This window comes from Ovis aries, chromosome 3 (genome assembly GCF_016772045.2).
Source record: "Ovis aries strain OAR_USU_Benz2616 breed Rambouillet chromosome 3, ARS-UI_Ramb_v3.0, whole genome shotgun sequence".
In the NCBI taxonomy this organism is placed as follows: domain Eukaryota; kingdom Metazoa; phylum Chordata; class Mammalia; order Artiodactyla; family Bovidae; genus Ovis; species Ovis aries.
In genome coordinates this window covers 179,183,407-179,202,868 of record NC_056056.1, presented here as the reverse complement: position 1 = coordinate 179,202,868, position 19,462 = coordinate 179,183,407, and the positions used below count along the sequence as shown (strand labels likewise).

General features: G+C 57.4%; 1 protein-coding gene across 4 annotated transcripts in view; it reads right to left on the bottom strand.

The window, feature by feature from the left end:
* Positions 1-1,138: 1,138 nt before the first annotated feature.
* TOM1 (target of myb1 membrane trafficking protein) overlaps positions 1,139-19,462 on the bottom strand; it is a 39,534-nt gene continuing 21,210 nt past the window's right edge. Inside the window, exons 4-16 of one of the 4 annotated variants that reach the window (XM_027967700.2) lie at positions 18,562-18,711; positions 18,146-18,280; positions 17,889-18,035; positions 14,689-14,805; positions 12,346-12,479; positions 10,564-10,597; positions 10,076-10,169; positions 9,323-9,443; positions 6,754-6,829; positions 4,355-4,408; positions 3,078-3,137; positions 2,133-2,172; positions 1,139-2,053 (exon numbers count right to left, since the gene is read on the bottom strand). In XM_027967700.2, the coding sequence (XP_027823501.1) occupies positions 1,899-2,053; positions 2,133-2,172; positions 3,078-3,137; positions 4,355-4,408; positions 6,754-6,829; positions 9,323-9,443; positions 10,076-10,169; positions 10,564-10,597; positions 12,346-12,479; positions 14,689-14,805; positions 17,889-18,035; positions 18,146-18,280; positions 18,562-18,711 (1,317 nt within the window). In that variant the 3' untranslated portion in view covers positions 1,139-1,898. Of the gene's footprint in view, positions 2,173-3,077; positions 3,138-4,354; positions 4,409-6,753; positions 6,830-9,322; positions 9,444-10,075; positions 10,170-10,563; positions 10,598-12,345; positions 12,480-14,688; positions 14,806-17,888; positions 18,036-18,145; positions 18,281-18,561; positions 18,712-19,462 lie in introns of all 4 variants that reach the window. The other 3 variants (XM_027967701.2, XM_027967702.2, XM_060414128.1) reach the window with 3 other exon arrangements.

Below are 19,462 nucleotides of genomic sequence, written 5' to 3'. Positions count from 1 at the left end.
GCTCCCCAGCGGGTGGTGTGGAGAGAAAGGTGGTTCAGGCTGGGGAGACAGGTCAGAGGTCACATCCAGCCGTCTTTCTCCAGGTTCGCTTCTCTTCACGCTCCGAGCTGCGGCCTGGACAATGAGCCCCCTCCTCCCTGCCTGGCGGATGGACTCACCTTTGGTCCCATGTACCTGCTTTGCAGCTACTCCCCTTGCCCCAGCTCCTCATGGAGGGCTGGCTGGGCCTGGTCTCCTGTGTGCCTGGCTCCAGGCCATGCCTCGGAACACACAGCCCACCTGTTGCTCACGGGACATGGGGGTTGCTGAGGCCCCTGGATCCACTCCGGTCACTCGGCTCCCAGGCCCAGGTATTCCGACTTCTGCTCTCCTCCATAGGCTGACCTTTCAGGCAGGTCAATTGTTCTAGCCCCACACCAGCCCCCTTCCCTTCTACCACAGAGGAGTTGCTGGGTTGGGGGCTCCCATGTGCCTCAAGCAGTGACTCTCGGGGAGCCTGGTGTGAAGATTCCAGCCTGGAAAAGGCTGTGCTCTGAGACCAGGGCACCTGAGCTGCCACAGAGATGAGAACTGACACCAGCACCTGACCTGTGGCCCAGCTCCTGAGCCGTGTGCTAAGGCCTCCACACTGAGCCTCAGCGCTGCCATCTGAAAAATGCGGATGATGTACTGACGCATGAGGAAGTGCCCAGCACCTGATTAACTAGTGCACCTGGAGCAGCTCACACGACCCACCGAGTCAGAGACTCGGCCTCTGGAAAACGAGATGCAACTTTGCTTCACCCATGGTTGTGGATTCGATGCCATGAGCTCACGGAAAGCCTGGCACCTGGGCCTTGGACTGCGTGGCTGCGTCCTGCAGGCTCAGTGGCCTGCCACACCCACACCACCTCTGTGATCACAGAGCTCCTGCTGCTGGGCAGGGGCTGGCCTGAGGATGCGGACAGGTCGCCCACAGAGAGCATCGGGACTGCCTGGCAGGCAACTGGTGGCAGAGCCTGTGCTGGTGTGGTGTGGCTGGGTCCTGCCGCTGCACCTACCCTATCTGCAGATGTCTGTCTCGTGGGCGGCCCTCAGCCCAGCCCAGCCCAGCCCAGCCCTGGTTAGGCCAAGTAGCTTCCTCCTGGAGACTGACCACTTTTACGGTGCTCTTCTACCTTTATTGGGGATACGAAAGGCACCTCTCCCACTCAAGAGGATCAACTGACAGGTGGGTGGCCCAGTGCCCGGTGGAGCCCTGCGAGGGAGGAACAGAGGAAGGAGGGCAAGGCAGTGGAGGTCATAGGGGGTCCCAGGAGCTACAAGCATCGCCGGAAGCCCCCTGGCGGCCTCGGGCTGGCGAGGTCTCCCCCCCATCACATGCAGCTTATCTGGACAGTGCGCTCTCAGTAGAGAGCCACAGGCCCTGCCCTCAACAGCTGGCCAACTCTTCGGGCTCCATGGCAGGCACTGGGGAACAGGCCTGAGGCTGCGACAGAGACTTCTTCTGTCTCCAGCCTCTGGCTAGGCTTCGACTGGCAGTGTGGGCTCTGAAGACAGCTCCTCTGAGGGCAGGTCCCGGGAGGGGATCACCCAGGACAAGGGGAGTCACACTGGGCCACCAGGCGACCAGCCTCTCCAGCCTGGGGCCTTCCTGTCCTCAGCAAAGTCGCAGTGGTTGGTGGGGGTGGGAGGAGAGGCATGAGTGTCCAGGGCCCCAAAGTAGAACTCACTCACTCCCCCAGCTCATCCAGCTGCCTCCCACACTCCCAGGCAGCATGGCCCCAACCTCAAGGGGAAGAGAAGGACTTATGTGACAAGCCACCCTCAAGCAGCCTTTACACCAAAGGAGGGACAGGCCCCCGCCACGGGGTGTGGGAACAACCGGGGCTCGGGCAGCAGGGCGCCAGGCCCCACACTCATAAGGCAAACAGCATGTCGTCGTCTTTCTCCTGGGTCTTCTTTCTCAGGGCAGTGCCAGGTGGAGGGCCTGGGGGCCCCTCGGTTGAGGGACTGGAGAGGTTGGGCAAACGATCGGCCACTTTGGCACGTTCTTCCAGGAACTTGTCGAATTCTAGAGCAACGAGAGGGAGGCTGGGGCTGGGCTCCGAGGCTAGAGTGCGGGAAGGGTGGGCAGGGCCAGGGTCTACTACCTTCACTGGTGACGCCCTTGGGCTCCTCCACGTCATTCCCCTGACAAGGCAGAAGGAGGCAGGTTAGCTGTGGGCACGGCGGGGCTCAGCGGCTGACCCAGAGGGCCCAGACCTCGGCCCCACCACTTTCTGAGCCACAGGGCCTTGGGTGTCACTTGGCTTCTCTGAGCTTCAGTTCTCTGCTTGGTGACACTCACGGGGTTGTTGGCAAGCTAAAGCGGAGGACTTCCCGAAGAGTGCCAGGGGCAGGGTGTGGTGCCCTTGAGGGCACTAGTTCCACCCTTTCCAGTGTCCAAAGGGATGGGCAGACTCGCTCATGGTGGAGAGGCTGACACCCAAACCTGTGCCAGCTACACACGCTCAACTAGGGGCAGGGCTGGAGGTGAGCCTGTACCCACTAGGCAAAACGGATGGACCGTGGGCATAAACACGGTCTTGGCCACTTGCAGAAGGCGGTCTTGGAGCTAGGAAGTGCCCAGGCACCTGATCCTTGGTGCTCAGAATGAGCGGTGGGCTGGCAGAGGCTGGGGAAGAAACCTGGAAGGGGGCCTGGACTGACTGCCCCTCCTGCACACTGGGGGCTCTGGAGGGTGCTGGGCCCCCTTCTCCTGGCACAGCACCCCTGACAGTTGCCCATCAGTCTCCGCTCTGCACAATGGGGCTCCTGGCACCACTCCCCGAGCTACCCCAGGTGCCGAGCTCAGGGCTCTCACGTCCCTGCTGCCCTCGGGCGGCCCGTCTTGCCCACAGTGGGCCCTCACGCAGGCAGCAGGCTTGGGCAAGGGGAGGCCCCAGAGGCTGCAAGGAGTGTGAGGCTTCCCCCTCTAAGGCGAAATACTGGGAAGCAGCAGGGGACGGGGCACTGGCCCTGCCCCCACACCGGCCACTTCCTCATGGGAACATGGGAGCCCCAGGTGAGGTGGGTGAGGAGCAGGCCCCACTTACCACGTCCGTGGACAGCCACTTCTCGATGTCCTCCATGAGGCAGGCCTGGGTGACGGGGATCTGGAGGGGAGGGCAGGGGTGAGGCAGGGCAGTGCCCCTCACCAGCCTGAGTCCACTGGCTATGGCCCTGGGGGAGTTGCCCAACCTGAGCCCCTCACTCATGGGACGGGGCCAGTTGACCTGCCCAGCCCCATCATGGCAGTCCCTCCAAGACAGCTCTGGCCCAGCTGCCTGGGACGCTGAGGTCTCCCCGAGTTCTCGCTGTGCCAGGCTGTGGGCGAGGCGGATGCGGGCCAGCAGGCTGAGCAGGGGATGGAGAGGGGCTCCTGACAACTGGCATGGTATTCTTCAAATCCCAGGAAGTGGGCAGCCAGGCAGAAGGGCTGGGGCAGGGGCACGGCCGCGGGCTGTCCCCACAAGCCTCCCTCCGCAGACTCAGAGCTCCTGGTGGAAGCGGGCAGAGGAGGGCCAGTGAGGAGGCAGGGGCCGAGAAGACCAGAGGCGGCCAGGCTGGTGGGCCCAGAGGCGATTGGCCACTGTGACTCTGCCACACAGCCCTGCGCAGGGCGGGGGCTGAGGGCTGGTGTGGGGTCTTCCCATTTGAAAGACATCTGAAGAATCCAGCTGGAGGCTATGGGCACAGACTCTGGGGTAAGAGAGACTGGAAGCTGGCTGGGCTCCTGCACCTGGAGCAGGTGACTTAGCTCCTCTCACCCTCACTGCTCATTGTTAGAGAGGATGACAGTACCTACCGTCTGGGTCCAGGTCGTTGTGAGGATTAAAGAGACGAGGGAGATAAAGAACGCAGCTCTGCACCCAGCACGGGGCAGACGCTCGGGAAATGCGAGCTACCACTCAGCTACTCTGAGAAACAGAAGGAGAGCGAGTCCTCCTCCAACCAAAGCCAGCTCAGGCCCCAAACCCCGTCCTCAGCACCGAGACCCCAGAGCGGGTGGGGACCCCAGAGAAGCGGCAGAGCTGACTTCCCAGCAGCACCAGCAGCAGCAGCAAGTTCTCTGGGCTGCACCCTCCAGCTCGCTCTGCCGGCATGTGGCCCAGACCCAGACGTGCCCCAGGCACCTCCCAGCTGCCAGAGGCGTTGCCCAGGCCTTGCTCCGAGGCAGTGCCAAGGGGCCGTGGAAGCGAGAGCAGGGGGAGCGGGACTGTGCTGGGCGCTGGGTGGGGCCCGCAGGCCCTCGGCCGACCCTGCGCTCCTCTGGTTGTGATGCCGGCGCCACCTGGGCAGGCCCCCGCGAGTGCGCCTGGCCCGTCCTCACCATGCCTTGCCTCACCATCCAGTCACTGAGGCTCTTCTCACCGCCGCCTTCCATCTGGGTGAGAGAGAGTCGTGCTGAAGGTGGTGGGGAGGCCAGGTCACTGGTATACTGGGAGCCTCCTCCAGCACAGGCCTGCTACTGCCTCAAGAGGGGTGTGTGTGTGGGGTGTGTGTGTGTGTGTGTGTGTACTGGGAGCCTCCTCCAGCACAGGCCCGCTACTGCCTCAAGAGGGGTGTGTGCATGTGTGTGTGTGTGTGTGTGTGTCTGCACGCCCATGTCTGTACAGGTGTGGTGGCTGGGGAAAGGGAACAGGAAAGGGGTCTCCCTGTGGGGACCCCAGAGTCCTGGATGGGTGGGGCAAAGCCTCCCCCACTACTTTCAGCCCACAGATCCCGGTGGGTGTGCTGAGCAGTCCTAGGATGGAGTAGGCCGCCCTCCACTGGCTCTCAGGGAGTTCTGAAGGGCACCCAGTGTCAGGAGCACTGCTGTACCTGTTTCCCGTCATGTTTGTTCATGGGCAAACAGGAGATGCCCAGGGCCCCAGAGCAGATGGATAGGGGAGGAAGCCTAGGGTCCTGGCTCCTGGCCCATCAGCCCGTGATCGTCTTCCCCAGCCAGACAGACCCAGCCTGGGGCCTGGCACAGGCCATCCAGCATCTTCACCTCCCAGGACTCATCAACCCCTGGGGGCAAACACCAGCCGGCCACCTACAGGGTTGACGCTTGAGTCCTTCAGTACTTTGCTGCCTGGAATCGTGTTTTGACAGCTGAGAGGGAGAAAACCTTAGCCCTCGGCCAGATTTGAGCATCTCGTGAGCAGATGTCTATGACCTACTTTGGAGGAAGTTGTACCCTGATTGGTAGAACTCACTTAAATCTCTCAAGTCACCAAAGATGAACGGGCAGAACTTGCTTTTCTGCAGACAGAGGTGTGTGTGTTTCCGTCCCAAGGCAGGTGGGGCAGCAGCCAGGAGGCCTCGTCCCAGTGCTCGTCAGGTGCCTGAGCTGCTCTGCGGCCCTAGCAGGTGACATCTGTCCCCCACCACCCCAATTCTGTAGCAGGAAGGCACAGGGCTGAGAGGCCAGTCTCTGCCCAAGGGAGACCAGGTGGCGGTGGAGGGACGCGCTCCCTACTGTCTGCACTCAGTTGGATTCTTGGAGCCAGACTGATGGCCCATGGAAAAGAAAGGTTGAGCATGGGAGCAACTCTGCTCCTTGGAGCTCTGCAGGTCATCTGGGGCTCTCGTTACCAGCACTGGTTTCCATGCTGGACAGACGAATGGCTGTGAGATCGTGGGCAAATGACCTCAATTCTAAGCCCTGGTGTCTCCTCTGTAAGTGAGATGACCACATTGCAGTGCTATGAAGGTAAAACGTTTCACTACGTGCCAGGCACTGTGCGAAGGACGTGAGATCTGTGGTTTCACTCACCCCCTCTGGGACCCGGCTTTCTCATCTGCAAAGGAGACCCCTTCAGGGTTTGTGTGATGACTTAGTAAGTGGGGGACACAGAATGCTCACTCAGCAGGGGACACAGGGTCCAAGTGGGAGGCTCTGAGACTCAGGGCGTAAACGCACTCTGCGTGGTGGCAGATCTACAACACACCCAAGGAGGCATCTGAGCCCTTTGCTGGTCCTGCCCTGTTCTGACTGGGAATGACTCCTGGGACACTGGGGATGCAGCTGGGAATCCCTCCCACATCTCCTGTGCCCCTCTCCCCATTCCAGAGGACAGGGCAGCTTCCACAGCCTCCTGACTGCTCTCCCAGCTTCCAGGCTGAGTCCTCTTAAAATCAAGTTAGATAAATGTCCCCCTGCCAACCTCTGCTCCAGACTGCCCAGGGCTCCCACCTCAGGCAGGAGAAGCCAGTCCTCCCAGTTGCCCCTCAGGCTTCACGTTCCAGCGCCCAGTCCCACCTGTACCTTTGAAGCCCTGGGTTGTGACCAACCCCCTCCTTGGCCCTGCTGTTCACTGGCCTTGCCTCTCCAGCGCCCAGGTCCTGCACGTTGTAACTACCGCTCTCTGCCCAAAAGGCACCCAGAAACAAATTTAAAGGCAAGGGAACTGTCCTTGGAACTCCTGCCAAGGGGGCAAGTGGCTGGTACAGCGTGCTCAGTGTGGCAAGTGGCTTTCATTCCACATATGCCAGCAGTTAAATGGAATACAAGTGGCACCTTTGGGTGCCTCCCTGTGGTTTTAGGGTCTGTCCTCCAGCCCCTCTCTGTCCACATTCCTGCAGATAACAGGGCTCTGGAGGGGCAGAGGGGCTGAATACTAGCTCAGCTCCAAGTCAGTGCTGAGCCCCTCCCATCCACACTCTCACACCTCCTGTCATAAACCAGGGGCACCGCCAGGCAAGCACTGCCCAGCCTTCCTCTGGACAGGCCCCTCTGCTTACCGCTCCAGTGCTCTGCTGCCGGGCATCCAGGGCTCCAGCCAGGCCATCTGTTGCTTGAGGGGCTTCGTATTTTACCCTGAAATACAGAGGCCACTGTGGCCATTACCTGCCACCCTCACCATACCAGACATGCCAGCCGACATGAGGAGGGAAGGGGTTGGGTGGGCAAGGGCTAGACCCACATTCTGTGTGGACTCAGAATGTGCCTGGGCAGGAGCCCCAAGAGGGGCACCAATCTGCAGGCCTGCCTTGAGATGGAGCAAAAGGTCTCCTTTCCTGCCTTTGGGAACCTGGGTCAGACATGTGGCTTGTATGACAGGCAGAGCGAGGCTGGAGAAGCGAGGTGTTGGGGGTCAGAGACCAAGTCCACCGACCTCCTATTCCTGGATTTGGCCACACTACAGGGATGAGCACAGCGTCCCAGACCCCGTGGTCATGGAGAGCTCGTATCTAGACCCTCTCCAGAGCAGCTCCCACAGCGTAATTTCAGAACCTGTGGTTCTGTGAAGGCTGTGTGTGAACGGGGGAACCGCACTCTGCAGCTGAAAACAGACCTGCAGACGGCGGGTGAGGATTCTGCATGCGCTCGGGGTGCCAGCCCCGGCGACTGGGAGGAAACGCGGGGGACACTGTACCCTCCGAGCAGAGGAGGGTGGGGAGGGAGGGATCTGCCGTGTCTCCAGTGAAGGTTCGGGGGAGCGGGAGGAAAGCCCGTGCTAACAAGGGGGCTGGTGTCTCTCTGGCTGCTACAGAGGGGGACATCCAGGGAGGCTTCGGGGACATGGTCCAGCAGCTTGGGAAGAGCTGTCATTCTTGCCCTGAACTGCTGGCAGAGAGGAGGTGAGACTGGGTCAGTCTTTTTTCTTCTGGTGGTCATGTATGATATGTGGGATCTAGTTCCCTGAAAGGGATCGAAACTGTGCCCCCTGCATTGGAAGCATGGAGTCAATCACTGGACCATCAGGAAGTCCCTGGGTCAGCTGTTGAGGTGAAGATGAGAATCTTGGGATTCTAGCCTCAAAGGAAAGCCCTGCGCCATTAGGGAGGAGGGGTCTTCTTCCAGGTGGGGTGGGTGGGGAGCACCTCACACTGCTGGAGCTGGGCTGGACCAGCGCAAGCATAGCACATGTGGCTCTGATAGTGCCAACCTGCCTCCCTGGGGACTGGGTAGGCTGGCAACTTAAAGGGGGCTCTAGAATAAACCCCCAAATTCTCAGGCAGCCTTTCTGAAGAACAGAGATAGCCAGGAGGGCATGGGAATTGGCGAGTTAACCCTGTCACATGGCTCACCACGCAAAGGGGCTGCAGCCAACCAGAAAACTGGGTGTCTCACTCTACCCCTGCCTGACCCTTTACACGAACTGATCCACAGCCTAGCACTGCACAGCAGCGGCCCACAGGCAGGCTACCTCCCAATCCCAAGAGACTGCAGGCTCTGGAGGCAAGCTCGGGGTGTGCTTTTCTCTGGCCTTCAGGGCTCCCCAGAGTAGGGACAGCACAGCTGCAAACCTCAGCCGGGCCACCCTTCTGGCGGCAAGTCCCACCAGACTCATTAGCCTCCAGTCACACAGCAGCCTCACTGCGCCCCTACCTCCAAGGTGACCGTGAGCCACTGGTCCCAGGGCATCTGGGCTTGGGAGCACAAACTCCGCCCCAGACTCAAGGGTTCGGCTCACAGGGCAGGGCTGGCCAGCCAGTGGGTGGGGCTGTGAGCAGCCCTATGAGCCAAGCCGGCTATAGCCTGTCAGGTTTCACTGGGACTGGCCAGAGTGGATGGGGGACCCCTGGGCCCTCTGGAGGCCTATCAACAGCTCCCAAGGAGACCGGAATGGAGTCTGCCAAGAAGTTCCCTTAGTCCAGTGCTTTCCTTGGTTTTACATCCTGGTTACCTGGTACCTGGTACCTGCCCCGGGGTTACAAGCAAAAGGCTGATAACAGCCCTAAGCAAACCCTGTCCCCTGATCAGCCATATGGAGCTGGTCCTGGGAAGCCGGCCTGGTGGACATTTGGCCATGTGGCCTCCACTGCTAAAAGTATCTCCCTGAAAATGGACAGTCCCAGGAAGCATAGAGCCCAAGCTCGAGGGCAGGGCAGGCAGACTCGAGTGGGATAATGCAACTTCCATGGAAATTAAGGCTGGTTGCAGAATAGCAGAAATCACTGGACCAGTCTCTGAGGGCTTGGTACATGATGTACAGTGCAGTGGGGAGCTGGGCTGGGTTGGGACACTGCGTTTTAGAACCAGACAGTCTGGGGTTCCTGACTCTGTCAAACATTAGCTGCCTGAGGTGGGGCAAATGACCAGCCTCTCAGAGTCTCTGTTTCCTCATCTGCTCGGCTTGTGTAAGATTCTGGAACCAAGCTAGTCGTCACCCAATGGGCGTCCCTCCCTCATCCATCCCAGGCCATGTAGGACTGACTCAGGGGGAAAAACTCTGCCATCCTGAGGGGGTGCAGGTAGGGGCTGGTGTGCCCACCCATACACCGAGCTCAGGGACCTGGAGAGAGGCCCTCCCCTGACAGCGGTTGACCCAAACCGCAGGAGCCCAGGGTGGGTTTCAGCACTCACTCTTTGCGTTGGTCAGCCAGTGAGCTGCCCCGCGTCAGTGCAAACATGTCAAACTCATCTTCCAGTCGGCCGGAGGCCTCCAGAGACTGCAGGCCAGCCCTCACGCTGCTGGAGCCCAGGTCTGTGGGGACAAAAAGACCACATGAAGGGTCTGCCTGGCTGTCCTTGGAGTCATGGCTGGGCTGCTTCCTGCCAGGCCCAGGTCGGTTCTGGAGAAGCAGGGCAACTTGGAGTGGGGCAGGGTAGGGCATATGGGTGGGACAGGCCACCTGCTGGCTGAGGGACACCGGGCACCTCACCTCCTCTCTCTCAATTACTTCTGAGCAGGCAGCCGATAACACTTAACAGATCAAGTGACGATGGTGCTGACGGCTGACGTGCACCAGGAGCCCATTCTGGGCCTGGCCTGGTCTAAGCCCGCTCTGTGCATAAGCTTATTCAGGAGAAGAGGGGTCCAGGGTGTCCACGTTACGTGTCCAAGTTCACCAGATGATCCAGGGGCAATCACACAACAGCGGGGTTTCTGAGATCTAAGCGGGCTCAGGGGCTATGGGGCTGGGAGGGAGAATCTCCTGTGTTTTATCCCAGCTGTGCAGGGAGACGCGAGCCCCACAGCTAGATTCAGCAGGGGACCCCGGGGAGGTGGGGGCTGGGCCGACATTCTGCTGTGGGCACTCCAGCCCCAACTGTGTAATGAGAGGGCACCCATGGTAGGTAACGTACCCTGGCCAGAGCCCCCAGTGCTGCACTTACTCATTTCTGCCAGCTGGGATGAGAGACTGCCGGTGGCTACAGGGTCAGGGCCCATGTCGATCAGGTCAGGGGCTGCCTCGGCCTCACTTGGGGCCTGTGGGGAGGGGAGAGGCCACCATCACCCTCTGACCGGAGGTGCAGCCTCATTCCCTCCTACCCTGAAGCACTGGTGCCTGCATTCTTTGCCTGAGGGTGTGTCATTAGGCTCCCTCCTCCCCTCCTCACCCCCAGCAGCTATGACTGGGCGTCAGGGAGTCTTTCTTCCTCCCCTTGGCCTCTAGCTCGGCTGCACCCGCTGGGAGGTTCACAAGACCCTAGGGCATCAGCTGGTGGCAGAACCTTGTTTACCCTAAAGGGACAATGACAAAAAAACTTAGAAGAAGCCTTTTCTAAGAGCCTGGCTAAGAAGACACATTCTGGCCAGGATACCTGGGGAGGGAGGTGGGCACAGCCCTCCCTGTCATTAATATGGAGAAGCTGCCTCTTACCTTGGTGGTCTGGCCTGTTCGGAGGCGTTCAAACCTATGGGACAGAAAAGACCTGGGTCAAGGAGACAGACCAGGCCAGAGCTTTGCCCACTGCAGGTCTCGAAACCCACGGAATGGGTCACAAACAGAGTGGTGACTGGCCAGGTTTGCCCCGGACAATCCAGTGTATGCCCCAGGGGAGTATTAGCAGGGCGCCTCTTTCACCAGCAAGTGTCCCAATTAGATGACCGATTATCTAGTTACAACTAGCATTAAACAAACAACAGGAAGAGACTAGAGAGGAAAAGGAAAAGGGAGTGCACGCACATAGTAAAGGTGTGGATTTTTTTTTTGGACTTTGTTTGGTAACAAACATTTGTGCATGTGGTGAGTGTCTAAAGTGGTGTAAGGAGGACACACATCTCTTACACTACTTCATGGAGACTCTTAAACCACCCTAGACAGGCCAAGCTGCTGCTGGGTGGGCTGAAGACCTCGGTCTGGGATCTGCTCTGGACCTGGTTCTGTCCCTCCGTGTGTGACCCCAGGTGAATTACATCACCTCTGAACAATTAACAAGGGGGTGATAGTGCAACCTGCCTCCCAGGTGTGAGGATCAAGCAAAGACACTGAGGAGTGATTAGAAACCGGAAACAACCAGACAAACACGAGCTCCGACGAGTGGGTGTCAGAGGGGTCCTGGTCACCTCGAGACTGGGCCTGTGGGCCACCCCCCAGCCCACACCCCTAGTGGCAGGGGCTCTTAACGCCACTGGCCCAGTGAGCAGGAAAGGCTGGGAAGATGTTATCTGCTGCAGCCCCATCCCCATCACCTGATTCAGAATCACTGAGCAAGTGTATGCTGATGGATAAACATATGAAATGAACTGGGAGCTGGAGGCAGCAGGCATAATTAGCACCCTGTGCAGACAGCCTGACTGACAAGGCCCTTATAGGAATAACTGCACGGGCTGCTGGTTATCTACAAGGGATCACAGCTTCATTGTACAGACAGGAGAAAAGAGTGGGGGTGTGCTGTCTCTGCAGGCCCAGCACCTACACGCTCCTCTGAGGAACTGCTTCCCATTCCTGGTGGGACTGCCAGGATCAAGGGGACCCCTCCCTCCTACTCCTGTGGGCACAAGGAAGCTGAGCCAATCTGAGTGTCTCCCAGGGTGCCGACTCTTGGACAGAATGATACCCCCCGAGGAGGTGTTTGGAGCCCATGTATTCAGGGTGACACCCTGGGATCACGGTCCAGGCATTATTGTCCCAAGACCCCTGAGCCATCCTGGCATCTGCCCTTCTGCCCCTTTGGGAGGGCTCACTGTTTTATTCTTCTTTGGGCTCTGAAAGCTACCCATTCAGTAAAAGCCGTTCTCCTAATGACTTCTTTTTCTGCTTAAGTTAGCCAGAAGCGCTTACCGAGTTTGCAATCAAGGAGCCCTAATTAAGTCAAGTCACTTGTCCAGGGCCCCAGAGCCAGGCAGTTGGGGGCGGGGTGGTGGTGGTGGGGGTGGGCAGCAGGGACAGAATGGGCCTGTTTGGCTGTGGGCCGGCGCGCTCAGCCACCACCAGTGCTAGCCCGGAGGCGGAGGCGGGATGCAGACACACGGGTGGCAGGACAGGAGGGGTGGAGGGGGGGCGGGCATTGTGGCCTGCGCTGGATGAAGACAGTTGAGAGTGCACACTGGGCGGGTGGCCTGGTGTGGGGAGGGAGATGAGAGGTCAGCGGGTGTGAACAGAGGAGCCGGTGGGGCCGGAGCGGGGCAGGCGGTGGGGCGGGGCCGGAGGCGGGGCTACCGTTCGTGGCGCAGGAAGACGTTGTTGAGATTGTCATTGACGATGAGCAGCTCCTCGGTAAGCTGCTCGTTGGCGATGCGGGGGATGAGCTCCAGGACCCGCTGCTGCATGGCGCGGCACGTCCGGTTGAGCTCCTGTCGGGGAAGGAAGGGATTCAACTATGGCCACTGGACTGGGAGCGAGGCTGTCCCTTCCGGATGCCCGGAGAAGCAGCGGTCTCCACACTGGACTTGAGGTTGCAGGGAACAGCTTTTGGGGTTCTAAGGACGATCACCGGCGTCTCATTTCTAAGTGTGGAGCACACTGGACAGAACCAAATGGGAACTGCGCTGTGGGTTTACCTGGCTCTGTGCGGACCTCTAGATGGAGCTCCTGCCACCATCTCTGATTTGGGGCAAGGTGGCTGATGAAACACCTGCCACTTATCAGGGGGCAGGCAGGTTTTTTTGTGACCAAAGCATAAAAATGAACTGGGTAATCCAACTATTATCCACAAACTCCCACTCCAAATTTCTACCTCATTAGTCTAATTTCTTTTTTTAATGCCTTTTATTTTGGAATAATTTTAAATATACAGAAAAGTTCCCAAGGTAAGAGAGCACAGGGGTTCCTGTAAACCCTTTCACCCAGCCCCTCCTTACCTTAGTTTGGCATTTTCAAAACTAAGACCTTAACATGGGTACACCGCTACTAACTAAACTACAAGCTTCACTCAGGTTTCACCAGCTTTTCCACTAATGTCCTTTTCCCCTCTGTTCCAGAGTCCCACACTGCATTTAGTCACCAGGTCACTCACTGACTGACTTTTAACCACTTAGTGTTATGTATTTAAGCTTGTTTGGGAAAAAGAAAAAAAAAAGAAGCTGCAGCATCACAGGCTTTTCATTTGTAGGACTGAGCGCTTCCTTCCCCGGGGCCTGCCATCAGGTGGACAGGGGTCCAGGTTAGAGTCTTGAGGTCCCAACAGACAGCTGTTGGGCGCTGTGGACTCAGCCACAAGCCAGACTTTTCTCCTGGCATCATGAAGACCACTGACTTTGGTTCTTTGCAGACCCTGTTGCCCCTCCCCAACTTAGACCCTCTCCTGGGATTTCTTCTGCCCCCTGAGCATGGGGCAGGGCAGCCCAGACTCCTTCCAGCCTCCCATGGGCCTTCCTTCTCCTCCCCGCCATGACTAAGCACACTGTGACTTTGTTCCCACTTCCTCACCTACCCCTCGCAAGAGAGGAAAAGCAGCAACTGGACACTGGCCCAGGAGCCAGGGCTCTGGGTTCATACCCCAGCTCTGCTGATGACCAGCTCTGTGACCCTGGGCATGTCCCATGACATCCCTTTGCCTCAGCAGTTTGCTGGCCTGGGACATGGAGACAGTGAGAGTATCTACCTTATGGGGGGAAAGGGGAGGATTGAGTGAGTAACCCTGTATCACGTGCCCACATCAGAACCTGGCACATGGGACATGCTCAGCGCCTGTCAGTTGTCCCAGGGTCACCCCGTCTGCCAGCCAGCCTCCTGAGGCCACAGAATCACTCACGTCCACATGGCCCTGGCATGAGACACCTGAACTTAACTGCACTACAGCAATCCTGTTGCTTCCCAACTCACTCAGGCTTCTGTCATTTATGCTTCATGTTTGTGGGTTCACCCAACTCTGAGACTCCAACTTCACTCCTCCCCTTGGCTCTTGCAGTAAGGTAAGGGCCACATAGCTCAGTTGGGCCTGGGGACAGAGAGATGAGAATGACCCAGCTCCGCCCACCAGAAATGCGAGGGTCCAGCAGGAAAGTCACCAAATGAGTTGATCACATCAAGCCCTCGGTCCCCTCACAGGTTCAGGTGGCTCCTGGGCCTCGGGGGTACCCAGGGATGACCTCCATTGGGAGGGTGCTTTTCCCCACATACAGCCGCTTCATGCCCAGCTCGGCGGGGGGACCCTGGGGATATCACCTGACATACGGGAGCCCTGGCCGGTAGATCCCAGCTCATGCCTGCCTGCTAGGCTTCCTCTTCTGATGGCTGGAAACCTCACCTTCCAGCCTTCCTCAAGACCCTGATTGGGAGCTATGTGGAACCAGGCACAGGAAGGGGTGTTTACATGCAAAGCCTTATTTAATTCTCATGTCAAATGTGAACCATAAAAGCAATCTTACATATGAGGAAACTGAGATAAGAGGGGCTTTACTGTTTACACCGTCAAGCAGTAGAAGCTGAGTTCCAATCTGATGGAGCCCGAAGTCCCTGGTTTTAACCTCTCCCACTGTGACCTAGGAGCCCAGAGTCGCCATGGAAACTGCCCTGGTGGTGGGGAGCGGGGAGGCTGAGCAAGGGGCAGCAGCCACTCACCTGTAGCAGCTCCAGGTCCGCCGGCTCCGTCTGGGTGGGCACCAGCTCCGTCAGCATCTCTGACATCACCCTCACGTTCCCGCTCACCATCTCCAGCTCGCTGCGCAGCTTCCCAATCTGGAACACACAGTCGGTCTTGCTGAGTGAGGCTAGGGTCCAGAGCCGCTGCCCCACCCAGAGCCTGGCACCACTAGCCCAACCTGTTAGCACTCTCTCCAGGCTCCTGGACCATAGATAGCCTTGTGCCAGGAGGCCTGTGGGGGGCTTATTCCCATCCCCACTGACCCGCTTACACAGGTGCTACCAACCGTTACCATCTCCAAGCCAGGGTGCCCAGAGCAGGGAGAGGCCAGGAGGAAAGAAGCTGAGCACTCCAGCATCTTATGGATGCCAGCGCCTAACGAGGCCCTGAAGGGCAGTTCCCCCGAGGGGAGAGGAGGGAGGCCGTCCTCCTAGGAGGATGGGGTTCTGTCTTGCTCCAGCCTGCTCTGGTGTCCCAGATTCTACCGAGGGTAAGTCCTAGTGCCACCTCCCACCTGAGTATGCGTGTGAGCAGTTTCTCAACAACCAGGGTCCCAGTCCTGGCTTGGGAAATAGCTGCGCATCAAGTCACAGAGTCTTAGCACCCAGGTGAGGTGATGGAAGTGCCCTGGTGTAGCATCTCACACCGTGGGCTCTGTGGGGTGTCCTGTGTCCTCATGGACAATGGACACCGTGAACGTCCAGGAAGGGACCCTTGCGGACGTTGCCAGACATGACCTGATTGATGAACCCTTTGATCACGGGCTATCTCATGAGTCTAAGATTTAGTGGCCTACATTTTGGGAAATGCTGGATGTATTCTAAATTGGGTGACCCAGTTTATTTCAGAATACAAGTGTTATCATATAAATTCACAGTGCCTGTGAAGGCAGTTGCCATTCCGATCACCTCTAAGTGACAAGCACTTATCGTGTGTTGCTAGTTAACTCTGACCACAGTCTCATGAGAAAGATATCACTACCCCCCACCCCTTACAGATGAAGAAGTGGGCCTGCAGACACAGTCTACTGCAGTTTGCCAGCACCTTCCAGACCTGTGAAATGTTTGGTACATTTGGCTGGTAGAAGCGAGTGGAAAAATGACTGATCACAAACCCCGCATGTCTGGGTCAGATGGGACCTAATTACAAGCAGTCTGGGAGTTACATCAACGTGTCCCAAAAGACAGAAGGGCCCTCTGAAATTAGACTACTCAGGCTACTCAGTCTTGTTTAGCAAGAACCTTCTTCCACTGGACATAATCAGTCAATCTACACAGAGGCCAGACTTCAGGCAAACTGGTTAAAATTATAACCAAGTTAGATCAGTTTTGTCACCCTGCTTATTTAACTTATATGCAGAGTACATCATGAGAAACAGCTGGGCTGGAGGAAGCACAAGCTGGAATCAAAATTGCCAGGAGAAATATCAATAATCTCTGATATGCAGATGACATCACCCTTATGGCAGAAAGTGAAGAGGAGCTAAAAAGCCTCTTCATGAAAGTGAAAGAGGAGAGTGAAAAAGTTGGCTTAAAGCTTAACATTCAGAAAACTAAGATCATGGCATCCGGTCCCATCACTTCATGGGAAATAGATAGGGAAACGGTGGAAACAGTGGCTGACTTTATTTTGGGGGGCTCCAAAATCACTGCAAATGGTGACTGCAGCCATGAAATTAAAAGACGCTTACTCCCTGGAAGGAAAGTTATGACCAACCTAGACAGCATATTAAAAAGCAGAGACATTACTTTGTCAACAAAGGTCCATCTAGTCAAGGCTATGGTGTTTCCAGAAGTCATATGTGGACGTGAGAGTTGGACTATAAATAAAGCTGAGCACCGAAGAATTGACACTTTTGAACTGTGGTGTTGGAGAAGACTCCTGAGAGTCCCTTGGACAGCAAGGAGATCCAATCAGTCCATCCTAAAGGAAATCAGTCCTGAATATTCACTGGAAGGACTGATGCTGAAGCTGAAACTCCAATACTCTGGCCACCTGATTCAAAGAACTGACCCATCTGAAAAGACCCTGATGCTGGGAAAGACTGAAAGCGGGAGGAGAAGGGGATGACAGGATGAGATGGTTGGATGACACCACCGACTCAATGGACATGAGTTTGAGTAAGCTCCAGGAGTTGGTGATGGACAGAGAGGCCTGGCACGCTGCAGTCCATGGGGTTGCAAAGAGTTGGATACGACTGAGCTACTGAACTGAACTGAGATCAGTTTTGGATCACAGGGTGATTTTACAATATTTATGCACTTTTTATTATTGGGCCTATTATTTATTAGGAAAACTTTTCTAGTAATATTTGTAACTCTGGGGATTGACTTCATAACTTGCTAGAAGTACAGAATTAAATAGGTTTGAGTGTGAAGGCTGTTGGTAAGCTTATTTGTTTCTGAGGCTAAACAATACGTAGACATTTGTAAAACACCTCAGAAGTGATACCCCAGGTGCACAGGCCATGAACGACTCCCATCCACAAGTAAACGGACCGAACACCCAGAGATGCTGGGCATGGCTGTGGATGTCCCTCATAGGACAGAAGCAATGGTGCTGGCCTCAGGGGCAGGAGGGACAAGTGGCATGGTCTGAAGAAGTCCTGCAAAGTTACTCATGGGGCGCCAGAAAACCCTGCCCAGGATTGGCCTCCAGGATCTTACACTACATACAACCCCAATCCTCTTCTTAGGGCTTGATGGGAAGTATCATGGTGTGAGACAAGGGTTTAACATTTTTTCTGTGCAGATATTTGAGAACCATTATTTTAGCAAGAACCTCTATTCAAATGAAATCTTACGTGAGCACCTGAGCAAACCCTTGCAGGGAGTGGAGCTGCTGTGGATGAGGGGCCGTCTGCTGAGTCGTTCCTCTTCCTGGCGTTGCCCAGAAGCCTCCCCAGAGGAGACAGTCTGGAGAAGGGCCCAGGTGCAGGACACAGCCTGCCCGGAGTCACAGACTTGAGCTTGAATCCTGGCCCTGTCTTCACTGCGCTGTGTGGCTCTGGGCAAGTTAACTGACCTCTCTGAGCCTCATCTCCCAAATAGTGAGCCCCTGTGGGGCTGCCTGAGGACTGGCTGGAGTACTTCCACACTGACAGGGCCCCCTCCCTAATGTGCGGGGAGGTGCCGGGCCTATGGCCTGACCTGCATGGCTGTGACCCAGGTTTGATTACCTGCTCAGGGGTTGGCGTTATGGGCGTGTCGCTGGGGAGTAGGGCTGAGGTGGGCAGGGGTGTGGTGTGTTGGTTGGAGTCCCCTCGGTGGCTGGTATCCGTGCCCACGGAATTCTGTCCTGACTGTGTCTCTGAGTTGAACACGGTCTAGAAGGCAACAGGCTGAATCAGCAAGGCTGGAAGGTCAGGACCCCCCAGGAAACAGCCACAGAACCCCCTCTGGAGTGACCCCCGCCACCCCTGCAACTGCCCCTCACCCTCTGGGGCGTGTGGATAGGCGACAGCATGTCCAGGTCAGTCATGGGGAACTCCAGGCCCTTCCTCCGCAGGTCCTCGTAGACGGCCACCACACCTGTCAAGTCGGGCGAGCTGCGGAACGCGTCAGCCCAGGACTGAGAGGGGACAAAGGGACAGGGCTGATAACCACTCCTCAGTGGCTCCTCTGCAAGCCTGCCTGCCACCCCCAGGGAGCAGAAATTCCCTCCTGGACTCGCTGGTCCTTTGGCAGCATCACCTGGACAGCCAGGCCTCTGCCAACCAGGCTCCCTCATTCAGAAGTCCCATCCGCAGATGAGCAAAATGGTCCCAATGAGAGAAACCGGAGTGGACAGACAAAAAGCAGCACTGACGGGGGCGCCTTCTTCCCCACCTGCCCCGGGCTGCCCGCACTCACCTGGATGAGGGTGAGCACCTTGTCGTGCACGATGGTGGGTGGGTTGTTTTTGGGCAGGATGGTCCTCACTAGTACCCCCTCCACAAAGTCCTGGCTGGCCACCAGCACGTGGAAGCGGTGCCCACAGTTCTTGACGCAGGTTTCCAAGACCTGGGTGCCGTGTGCTGCCTGTGAGCACCTGGCAGAGGACGGGGGGCACCCAGGACCCCACCCTCACCCCCAACCCATGTCCCAGCATAGAGACCCCACAGAGGACGCGGCTTTCTCAACTGAGACCCAGACATGGAGGAGCAGGTTCAAGGCTGGATTCAGGGGCTGGGTGGCTTGGGGTGAGCCTGGGGTGGGCAGAGGGCTGAGTACTGGCTGGAGGTCCCTGGCTGAGTGGCCTTGGTGCCCACAGAATCCTGTCCTGAGGCTGCCTCTTAGCTGAGCACAATCTAGAGGGAGGTGGCTCTTCAGGTAGAAAGCAGAGAACTTTCACTGAAATGGTCACCCTGTGGCCTGGGAAAAAGGTGTTCAACTTCCTCCCCTATCCCTGTCCCTACTTCCTGACAGGAGCTGCCTTTGCTTTCAGTTTAGTGGACTAATCCAAATAGAAGTACTGCCTGGGGGAGGCAGAGCCAGAGTCCTCCCAACCCCACTCCCCAGCCAAACCCATCCTGACCACCAGGCTTCCAGCTCATGTCTGTCCTGCCCTGCTGTGGGCAAGGACTGGCCTTGGCCTCTGAGATTTGCATCATGTTCATTTCTCAAGGCCAATTAGTCCAAGTTGTCAATTGGAACTCAACTTGGGTACTGCCCCCTAGAGGCCTGTGTGCACTGAGCTTCTGTGTCACCAGGCAGGTCCTCAGCCCAGGTGTCCCATGACGTGCCCTGGAGGGCTGTGGGCCTCCATGTATCT